This window comes from Pseudoliparis swirei, chromosome 9 (assembly GCF_029220125.1).
Source record: "Pseudoliparis swirei isolate HS2019 ecotype Mariana Trench chromosome 9, NWPU_hadal_v1, whole genome shotgun sequence".
In the NCBI taxonomy this organism is placed as follows: domain Eukaryota; kingdom Metazoa; phylum Chordata; class Actinopteri; order Perciformes; family Liparidae; genus Pseudoliparis; species Pseudoliparis swirei.
The window spans coordinates 10,576,652-10,588,735 of NC_079396.1; the positions used below are offsets into that span (position 1 = coordinate 10,576,652).

A 12,084-nucleotide genomic window follows, 5' to 3' on the forward strand; every position below is an offset into this window, starting at 1 on the left:
TCTCTCATCAAAATGAACATGCCCACTTCAACCACTTCTCAAACTGTGTGTTTTTAAGTACTTCCAACTAAAATGTTACATCCATTGATCAACAGCACAGATCCTCAATGTGAATGTGCTTTCAGCATGACAGCAAAAGCTGCAATGCAAAATATTTACATATCATCTGTCACTACCAATACAAATCATACACTATATAGACATCTAAATGCATGCACGTACTGTACATACTCATCCAGTCCATGAATATGTTGTATTTATTTGAACTATTTGTGTTTTTGTTTACAACTCTCAGAACACTTGTATATATATATAGTTACATTTGTATTGTGGTTCATTAGGGCTTTTAATATATATTTATATACTTTTATATTTTCATATACTTGTGTACTCACTATTCTTTAACTATTTTTGTCTAGCTTTGTTGTCCTTGTTCCTAGCTGTTGTGTCTATTTCTCTCAGTCAACACTGAGAGCAATGCAAAAAACAACAACACATATTTCTGAATAGACAGCGTATTATATAAGGGAAGAAAACTGAAACTGTTGAACTAGAATAAAATTGAACTCAAAGCTGTATGACTTAAAAGTTGTGAGCTGAACTTAATTTCTTATCTTGATAAAGTCTAGTCACTTGATCTTTTTTACCGCATAGTTATTACATATAATGATTACCATTACTTTGTAGTGTGTATATTTGTGCGTACATTTTTAGGTGATGGCCGTCAGCTGGATAAGCGTGGGTGAAAACCCAGAGAAAGAAAGAGAAAAGAGAAAGACAGATAATGAGAGAGAGTAAGGGTGTGCCAGAGTTAAGAAATACACAAAAATAGACAAGGGAGAGAGAGCGAGAGAGAAAGCAAGAGAGCAAAAGAGAGAGAGAGAGAGAAATAGAGAAATAGAGCCTGTATCCAACAAGTGAGGTTTCTATTCTAATCTCGACCATCAGCTACTGTTCTCTTGCCGGCCAAATCGATAGGGACGCACGGCTCAGCAAGACAGCTGGAACAGAAAACACACAGGCACAAAAAGGCTGAAACCGGCGGCTGCTGTGAAGACCAGGGGCCCCCGAGTTTCCTCTCAACATTCAACAATATGCAACAAGTAAAACACAAGAGTAGAAGAGACAATTACTATCCCTGTTCCTGCCAGCCGCCTGTTTTCTCTTTCAAAATTCCCTAACCCGCTATTTCTCTAAATCTATCCTCTTTTGTCTCTAATTTTGCCAAATCTATCATACATAAATACACACGGATATGCTTCCACATAGGCTGATTATAGAGTGAGAACCAGCCAAAACACTGAAATAGACATGGGGCTACAAGTCTGCGCAATCAATCTAACAGCTGATATGAATCTAAATGAAGAAAGATAATTGTTCTTGATACAAAATTAAAATATGTGTGGGCGTGGTTGGAGGCAGCCATTTTGGTTTGGCTGTGATCATTCTCATGCAGCTATTCTAGTGCTGCAGAAATATATACTGCAGTTAGCAATATTTGGCATGCCTGTTGACAATCCAGCCTTATTATTCCGCTTGAAACCATCTTCAAGTTTTTTGTTTGGAGGTGTTTTGGCCTCGGTAGTGACTGGTTTGTCTGCAATGACTATTAGAACACATTTTTTAAAACTTCTTTTTGCAAGAAATCCCAACGACACATAACGACTCCATTCGTAATAGAAATCTCTGATTGGCTCAGTTGTAACCGGTGAATCAGCAATCAATGAACACTTGCCAGACCTACATGTATTAGAGTCTGAGATGAAGTCTGTTTTATAGGATGCTTCTGGAGCAAGTCCATGTGAGTGATTCATACTCTGTTTGGCTCACAAGAACATTCTGAGTCAATCAGGATAATGGAGATATTTAATCAACTTTAATTCAACCAACTACCCCAATAGCGTTGTGTGTGGGAAGATATACAACACTGGCTGATCAACCAAATAACACGCCCACACTTTTTTTATATAGGTTTAAATCTCAACAGATGAATCAAATGGAAAACATCAATATCAAAACGTCGGGGGGGGGGGGGGGGGGGGCTCCATATATTCAGCATATCTTGTACAGAAACCGTAGAGTATTCAAAGCCTTGAAAACATCTTGTTTGAATGGACAGATTGTGTCCAAGCGTACAGTAAACGGCCCCTTAAAGCTGTTTCCGATTAGCGGTTTTCTCTTTTTAAAAGCCCAGAGATGTTATGTGAAACGCAATCTCCTGGCTGTGTCAAACTGCTACCTCAGTGTGTACGCTGTGGAAGACCCCAGACATGCAAACAAAGGAGTCTCTGTTCTGGCTTCATGCACCATATTCACAGGCACACATCATGTAAAGCAGAGGTGGGCATCTCGACGCGGTGTTAAAACAGTTTTGCATTAAGCAACACGGGTTTCTTCTTTCACAATATGTTTGACCGATGTGAAGATACTGAACGTGAGGAAAAATCTTGCTCCAGTGCTGTTGACACACAGTAAACAGAGGAGAAATAGTTGCTACTACCCTCCATCTTAGCATGTTCAAAGCATTTAGAAGAATAGCTAATCTTATTTTTTTTAAACACGCACAAATAATAACATAGATACGTGCCAGTAGGCATGTATTCAGCATATTCATCAGACGGTCATCACCATTTCAAAGGGATGCATGACATGATTCCATATTTGCAACTTGTAATTTGTCTGAATTAACTTCAAAAGCAAGTCGTATGTAACAAACTACTGCTCAGCTATTGCACACAATTAGGCATCAGTTGAGAAATGACTGACTCACATGTACAGCGAGTGATGAACTTTGTATGACGCATAAATAAAATGCAGACATTTTGATGTGGTGGCTTTGAAGATATTTATTGGTGAACCTCTTCAGGCCCTTTGGCAGGTTAACCATTGCAAATACATGGCTCGCACCAAAGTACTGCTGACATCCACAGAAATGATTCATTCTAGTCCAGATCCCAACACCAGAAGACATGCTAAATTACAAGGAAATATGCACGAACTTAAATATTAAGCACTTACGACAACTAGAATGTAAAGATGTGGCAAGCTTGAACAATAACGGGGGTCAAGGGTGTCTATGTGGTCGAACTTATGGATAGGCTGTGTCTAGATATCAAGATAATTAGTTATTCGCCATCAGGGCTGAAACTATGCAACCTAAACATAAAAGGGAAGGCGCCCGTTCTACTTTTCCCAAACTTCAAATTAAATCTGCGGTATAAAAAAAAAAGTCGGATGACAAACTGTTTGGAGGGCTATTCAAAGTGTGGAAGCCTCTATTTGACGGCGCTGACAGAGCATCAACTGCAGCTGGCATATTTTGAAAAGCCCAAATTGCCTTATCCGCTAAGAAGGTATTTGTTGACACAACACTGCAAACCTGGAATGGATGTCGATGATTGACACATGACCGCTGCTGCAGCGGAACTACAAAGCTGGACATTTATCCCAATTAGCTCACACTCATGTCTGCACGCAAAGTGACATAATTAGGGCAGACAAGGAAACATGGCGAACAACGATGGACCGCATCGTCGGTGATGTGTGCTATAAGCAGACAATAAGCTGCTAAAGCTCCCACTCGACCCCTCATTATAGTCCGTCAATCACAACATCAAAGGAAAGCTAACCTTATGGCTATAGGATGACGGTGTGTATGTGTGTGTGTATACGCTCTTATTAAACCCAGTATGAGAGCGGATATGTGTGTGGTGTTTTATGTGCACATGCATAAGTTCTTGTTCATCAATCTTTATGGAAAAGTGTTTCTGGAGAAGGAAATGACGACTTGAGGTTGGTCCGTTTGGGTGATTTATCTGCTCCGATCAGACATCTTAAAAACTATAACTGTCGGCAGAACTTTGCTCCGAAAGCAGCCAATCACTGCGCCGCCACCAGTCACAACAGTCCATCACTGTTTTGCATGGAGGCTCCATTCACAAAATGAGGTCCACTTTAACTGAACATATCTGAGGTGGGGTTGCACATTAGACCTCAAGTTATGTTTAAAACAAATTATATTATTTAGATAGTTTGGTAATTTTTTAGAAATAAAGCAATTCTACACTCCATGAAAACACCTTCAACGTAATGCTGGTGATAGACAATCTGGGAAAAACCTCTGTGGTCATATAAACAGCAGGTTTTTCTGATTCAATCGGCTCTCTGCTTTTTCCTGCTCTAAAACTATTGTTATTATATTGGCCTGTATCCTCTTTCCACCTTTACTCTTGACAAATAAAACACAAAGGATATGCATGTACACCGCTCAGATGAGAGGGTAAAGTTTAATTTATTATTTGTAAATTGGGTGAAGTGACTCTTTAAGGATATGGTATGGGTACGTTTAATGCTGCGTTCACACATAAAGCGAAACACATTTTCGTGTCGTGTTTGGGGTGAACGCAACATGAGGCTTAGTACAAGGGAATTAACTCTGTCAATGTGGATCCTCTGAAGAAGTATAAACATACTGTATGTGAGTGTGTGCACAGTTTGTACACTATGTGAGTGAAACAAGCTGAAATTGAGGCTGTCTTCGTAGGCATGTGCTAATGACTTATGAATAACTTTGTGTCAGACAATGTGTCATTTCCTATTAGAGTATGTGTGTGTTTTTAGTGTGAGAGTGTGTTTGTGTGTGTGCCCCGGCGCCCTCAGCCTTCCGGCCTTGTCCTGTGACTCTCTGACAGTATTTGGCAAGGCGCTAATTGATGAGGAGCCTCCACCTCGTCTTGTTTTGTCAGAACATGAAGGCCTCGTTGCTGGATCAACAAATTCTGGAGCTGCAAATTCTGCCATATGTTCGGCCATGTGTTCCCATCTTCCAGCTGGGAGCAGTCAGTGCTGCGCTTGTCTAACTCGCTGACTGTGTGACTGGGACACCAATACGTCAAATAACGCAACTTGGTCGGTGATCAGGCACGTGTCGGACTGGGACCAGTCCTTCAATGAGCTGGGAGTGGTGACATATTAGAGCTGGTGACAGTTAGTGGCTGTCACTGTGATGGTTTAATCCCTCTGATGGTGTAGATGTATGTTATGTTTAAGTGCTTTGGCTAAAATCCTCTATCAAACAGCACATGTTTTGTGGACTTAAAGGATACTTTAGCTTACGAGGAATTAAGTGTTTTTCCTAATTAGCGCAGGAGAGTTAGAGTCAAGGACGCCTTTTTAAGAGCGATGCTCCGATTTCAAAGCTTAATAATGTTGTTATGAAGAACTTTGGAGGAGCTTGAGAGGACAAATGATGTGACACATTGTGTCTTTCTTATACATTTCAGACACCTAGTAAAACGCTCAACCTCGAGACCAGTCTGCAGTTGATGTTGTCAGTGATGAGTTCATCTGGACATAAAGAGTTCGGCAGCAGAGATTCCTCTTGGTCACAAAACTCGATTAGACCATGTGTGAAAAAAGTAACAATTAAAAAACTTATTCAGACTGACTGACTTAAAGGACCAGTGTGTAGGATTTAGGGGAGTTATTGTTAAAGTACAATTGAGGTCATGAACCAAAGTATTGGATCAAAACTAAACTGTGACCTGGTGGTGGCACTAGTAACCAACAATATCAACTTGCTGGTATTTTATAAACTTGCCTATATATATATATATATATATATATATTTTCAAATGATAATGCATTTTGTAGATACTAATTTGTTATCATCCTCTATACAAATATAACACTTGGCGAATAAGGATTAGAAATCAAGATATGTCTTCATATGTCATATGTCTTCCAGTTTAACAGAGGTCAATGTGAATATGTAATTGAAGATGTCATACATACAACAGTTAATACTGACTTTGTGATTGTGTTTTCCACTCGCACTAACCAGTAACAAATGTAGCTATTTACTATTTTTACAACTTACCCTTTCTTCAGTTAATGAGCTCCTTAACTGGCAAACATTTATTATTTTCCAACACTTAGCAAAACATATAATTCTATAAACTCATCTCGTTAAATGCTGACACCTGCAAAAGGAAAGCTAATAACACGACAGATTCTGCAGATATTTAATTATACAAGTCTGTGGGGTTCATAGAAAAACGTACCTGATTTGGTGACCGAAACTCTTGGTTATTGTCATTCAAGTACATGTTGTCACCATCAAACTGTGGGAGGAAACAGAAAGGAGAAATGAACATGGTATGCAAGAGGAGGTTTGAGAATTGGGGGCCGCGGAGGTGGTGCGAAGAGGAAAAGCTCTTTACGGGTGGCCTGAAGTGTGAGACTAATGACTTTGTCACTTTGGTTAAACCTCGTGGTGGCATGGCGGCGTGGGTAATTACTGTTCGTCAGCGGGACGGTAATTAGGCTACATTAGCTCAGTGACGGGAGATGGGCTTTTCCATGTGGGCTCCGCTGTGTGTCTGAGAGAGAATGAGTGTGAATGAAACTATGAGTGCATGCAGTAGGAAAGGGTGTGTGTGTCTTTAAAGCTGTGAACCCAGTGTGTGTGCGTGTGTCGCGCAGTGGGAACATGCTTCGCTTCAAATCGAGCTAACAAGGCAACGAAAGATCACTTGCTGCAGGTGCCAAAACACAGTTTGACACGACAAATTACCCTTGACCCCAAAGGGTGCTGCGAAACAACACCAGGTCACCAGATGACCCCAAACATGCAACATATTACTCCAGTAAGGCCTGAAGAATGCTCTGCTGAAATCAGCTTTGAGCAAGCTATAAATGAAGGAAAAAACAACACATTCTGTTTTTAGAAATGACATTCTGCCACCAAACGGCTCAGCAACTGAACTTGTGCTGTGCCAAGGTGACAGAGAAACTGCTAACCTTGACTGGACTGGATAATAATGGTCATGAACACACACACACATACACACAGAAAACACAACGTGTCTAACAAACCCTACTTTTTGTTGGTTGGCTGAGGTCATTCTTTGTGATATCAATGCAAAGAATCAGAGAGCAGAGACAACATGATCAAACTAGACAGCATTCCACGTCAAATTCCTCAGATGTGAAGATACGGTGGGGGTGGGGGTGCGGTCGGGGGGCTTTTTTGTTTGGGGTAAGCCACTTTGTGCATATGAAGAAAGAGACCGAAGGCTTGAAAGATAAACACACGCTCGAGCTAGATATTAACTAATGGATCATGAGATATACCTTCTCAAAACAATAACTAAGTAGACTAATGGACGGAAATGGGCAGAATTCCTGGGGGTGATATCTAATATCTACACTGGGAGACAGGAAAAAGTCGAAGTAGCTAAACGAGCATGAGAGTGGTGAGAAAGAGAAATTACTGTACATTATTGCAGGAGAACAGCCGAGGAAATGAGTGCCTGCCTCAGGGCATTGGTTGGTTAACGATGCATATCATGGAAGCCCTTGTGAGGATTCACTTGGTTATTCTAATGATTACATTTACATTCCTGCACAAACGCAAACATGAAACTGAGGCTGAGCACTGCATTTAAACATCATTCTCACCTCACATGACCAATCCAAAAACCCGACACCAGCTGGAAAAACTATGTGTTTACATCAAGTGGAACTGTATGCTGCAGACTAACTGCTAAAGTCACAGATGCTAATTTGTTTCGTGAAGCATGGCGGTGTCAGTCAAAACTGCAGTAAAAAGTAACATTAACTCACCGAGAGGACCAAAGTGATGTTGACCTTGATGACATATCTGCAATAAACTATTCGCTCCTCACATGAAAGCCTCTTGTCCTCGCCTAACTAAGCAATTTCGTTCCACTGAAATCCACTTTGATATCACTGGTGACGTGAAGCCATTTTGAGAGCATCTTTAGGATAAGATTATATCGGGTGAAGAGAGCACAGTTACTGAATAAAGTCATTTTTAAGCACAAAACGCTGCATGATCTTTTATTTTAGCTTATTTTTCAGTTGATAATTATTCCACACAAAGCCTGATTGCTGTTTTTTTCGTCTCAACCGGAAGCAATGCAGTCAGACAACGCTTATTCCCCCCAATTACATTTGTTAAATAATATTCCCCCAAAAGGCCAAAGACAGTCTGGAAAGGTCAGCCATTTTGTGCTTCAACATGGCTGCCCATATATTGCAATGTAAAGCTATTTCCCCCTGCTCCTCTCTCGATAGATCTCCTTTGCACAGCCTCGCTCTCCCACTTAAAATGCCAATTTATCCTCGGTTCAATGCTATCAGCTCTGCCATTACTCAACATTTACTGCAGAAATCATCTTCTCTTTCTTTGTTGTTCCCTCTCTCTCTCATTTTCTCCCTCTTGCTCTTTTCTCTCCATCTTTCTCTTTCCACTCTCCTCTCTCCGTGTTACAACCTCCTTCAACTTCTCCATCTCCCTTTCCCCCCTCTTTTCCTCTGCTTCTTCAGTGGGCCCTGGCATCGCTTTCTCATCGGCAGTCTAATTGGGCATTCTGCCTGAGACAAGGGCCTCATTAAGCAGTAATTACACACATGTTGTTTTCGGCAAACATCTCTATTTGGATTGCTTTGCATGGTAATTGTTCAGCAGGGACCACTGCTCGCGATGTTTCCCTCCGTGACACACGTGGTGCAGAGAGAGAGGAATAAAAACATGGTGGAGAAGGATAGAGCGGCAGAGAGGGGGTTGTGAGAATAGAGAAATAATAATAGGTTGTGGAAGGGAGACAAATTGAGAAATAAAGAATGCATACATGAGAGAGAGGGACGATGAGAGTCAGAGAGAGACGGGATAAAAGGGAGGAAGGCACTGCTAAGGCAGTAAATGGAGAAAGACAATGAATAAGTGACAAAGAAAGAGGGAGACAGTTTCAGTGTGAGAAGAGAAAATGAGGTGAATCGGCGGAGAGAGAATGAAAAAGATACAGAGAAGGAGCAAATGAGGAAGAAAAATGGAAAGACAGTAAAAGAGAGAGAGAGAGAGATTCCCAGAAGTAGGTCATGCCTTGCAATCATCGACAAAGCTGAGCGTTTCAAAAATAATGAAGCCACAAGGTGGAAGTAATTCCAACTAGCATATCCAGGGAAAACATGTAATATTTACACAGTGCTAATGGTGCAATGCAGTGCTGGGATCTTTTCATCTGGGAGTGCACTGGTGAGACAGTTGATGGCAGGATTGGAGACCAAATTATTGACTGCTCTGACGATTGTTGTTGATTGATGGACAATTCAAATAAGCTCCTCATAAAGCTTTCTAGGCAACATCTGTTTGTGAAGGGGGTTGGGAGGGGATGAATCGCTTGTGTGTCCGTGTAATGCCACAACTGGCCAGTTGAGAGAAAAATGACCTCGCAATGATCAAAAGCACCTTCATTGTGAGAGGCAGGAAACCAATTATCTCGGGAGGAATATAGAATATTATTTGCCATAACTTACAAAACTGGACCCAATGAATTCAAATCTACAAATACGACAGTAACCTGTTTTATGTATCTGATGATATCGACAATAAGTACACTGCAATTCAGGTGCATTTATCACAGGCTTGTCTCAAAGGGCTTTGTGATCGTGAAAGGTATTTAGGGACTGTGCTTAATTAAAGGTTTGAGGAATGTGTGCTACTTTCTTCTTCTTTTCCCTTGTGGGTACTGCATACTTTGCTTAGAATTAAGATTTTACATAGAAGACATATGATCGCTTGTAAAATATTATGTGTTAGTAAATATGAAATGACTCAAAACTCTACTTTGGCAAGTTAATGCTGCTTATGAGTTATTGCATCAATACTTATAATGCAATCATATACATATCTCTGAAAAAGGTTAATTATCTTACTTCAAACATTTTTACATTGTGCCTGTTCTACTGTTTTCATTAAATAAATGCTCTGACATCTTCCACCGCTGGGCTTTCCTACCTATCATATACCATATTACAGTGCATGGTCCAGGATATGACAGGAGAGGAATTTTACTTTTACACAATCAACAGTCAAGTATACCGTCGCAACATCTGTAAAAGTGCGACGAAAAAAACATGTACATCATCACACTTAATAACAACCACAACAAACTTTTAGAACTTTTCAACATACATATTTAAAGGGAATCTATAAGCAGAATACTTGTGACTTTAAAAGCCTTTGCCAGTGCACCAAGTCTCTAAAAATAATTCTCTCACCGAGCGGAATTAATAAGCCCAGAACAGTACACAGCTATTCTCTGAAGAAAGGGGTGTGGTGGTGGTGGGGGCTCATGCAATATGTATGCCTGTTTGAGCACCCTTCTTCATCATCTTCCCCCTCTTCTCTTTATTTCCCTTTTTGCATCTCTCTCTCTCTCCCTCATTCTCTGTTCAATTAAGCAGAAGGTAAGACCTAGCAAAGCCCAACCTGAGACAATGTGCCACTGAATGTTGACGTTGCCCAACTTGTCACCGAAGGTTCAAAGCCAGAAGAGAGGATGAGACAGACCGACAGACACAGTTGTCTACACACACACGCACACAAACAACAGAGGAAGAGTGGAAGACAGAGTGGAAAGACAGAAAGAATGAGTGAACAAAAGAAAGAAAGGAAGAAGGACATAACTAATGAAGGAAAGAACAAAAGAAAGGAAGCAAGAAAAAAAGAAAGCAAGCAACCTATAGTAGATATATTTCAGAGTTGCAAAGCAAAAGGAGAGAGAAAGAGGGAGAGGGAGGAGAGACTATAGTAACAGTTATGGTGTTTGCACCACGCCCCAAGCAAACAATGAACATGGGCAAACAATGAACATCGCACACACACACGTACACAATCACACACACACACACACACAAAGCCCATAAAAAGCGCAGCCTGTGGCCATGGCGACACATGCTCTGTTGTCGTTAGATAAGGGAAACAGGGGCCTCTTCCTGGGTGTGAGGGTCTGATCCTGCACACACACAAACACACAACACACCTACACACTTGTGCACACTCTGCAGCCGCACTGGGGTCACATCCACCAACAACGCCCTGCATCTTATGTACTCTCACCTTTATCTGCTGCATAGTTCATTTTCATATGCAAAACCCAGGCTATGTTTATCTGGACACTGCTGTACTTCCGTCAGCAGCATGATCAGATATCGATACACGGATCGAGACTTCTCGTTTTTCTTTGAGGGATTTTGATGTAATTCTGTTTGGAATTGCCTTGTGCCATCCAAGAAAGTATTCAGTTTGAGAATTGAAAACATAAATATGCGCCATCTTGCATTTCTTCTATCCACGACTATCTGCGTGACCTCTCCAGCTGATTCTGCTTGAGAAATATGTTGTTATATTTTCAGTGATGGTGCGATCAGTTCACAGCTAATGAGCGTCAGCTATGTTTGTTATGATTAGGTCTTAAAGCATTCCAGACGCACACAAACACACTGTGCCAGAAACGGCTTGGGGAAAAAAAGAAGAAAAAGTGTTTTCACAAAAGACATTGGTACAGGTTCCAACCGCTTCCGGCTTCACCTATACCTTGTGATGTGTAAAAATAAAGCAGCAGGCTGAAGCGTTCATTCATCCACTTTCTGTTGCACTGGAGCAACCACAAAACAGAAGTAACGTCAACAGCATAGATGGAAGGAGAGATTGAGGAGAAAGGCTGTGTGTGTGTGTGTGTGTGTGTGTGTATGTGTGTATGTGTGTGTGTGTGTGTGTGTGTGTGTTGAGAGAGGCCAGGTGGGGTTGGGCTAAATAAGGTTTTGTTTCCACAATGAACTCGGCTTCACGGTTAGTGAGTTCACATCAAGAACAATTTTATATGATGATGCTAACTCAACGCAATCACAGGTCAACAGCTTTAAAAATGTTTTTAAAGACCCTTTACTTCTTACTTTAATTTACTTTGGAATAATTAAAATAATATGTATAGAATAAATGAAACAGAATATTCCAATCATGTTACTGTCAAAAACAGACCAAAAACAACAATGATTATATAATCTTTATCTTAGGATGGTGTGTTAAATAGAAACTTACAAGTGTTTCTGAAATGACAACTTCTACACACACTTCATTCAAACTCAGAAACAGGCACTGATGTATGCAGACAAGTTGGTCGTACAACACACTTCATAGGCTACAATCTATCTGAAACCAAAATCAAACTCACCAAGCTGTCCGCCCGCGTAGCAGCGGCTGAGTGGCAACATGGT

The 12,084-nt window shown here is 40.8% G+C and overlaps 1 protein-coding gene across 3 annotated transcripts in view; it reads right to left on the bottom strand.

Moving 5' to 3' along the window:
* The window catches only part of LOC130199694 (thymocyte selection-associated high mobility group box protein TOX-like), a 72,534-nt gene that overhangs the window by 31,559 nt on the left and 28,891 nt on the right, over positions 1-12,084 (bottom strand). For all 3 annotated transcript variants that reach the window (XM_056423410.1, XM_056423409.1, XM_056423408.1), the window contains one exon: positions 6,063-6,122. In XM_056423410.1, the coding sequence (XP_056279385.1) occupies positions 6,063-6,122 (60 nt within the window). The remainder of the gene's footprint in view (positions 1-6,062; positions 6,123-12,084) is intronic.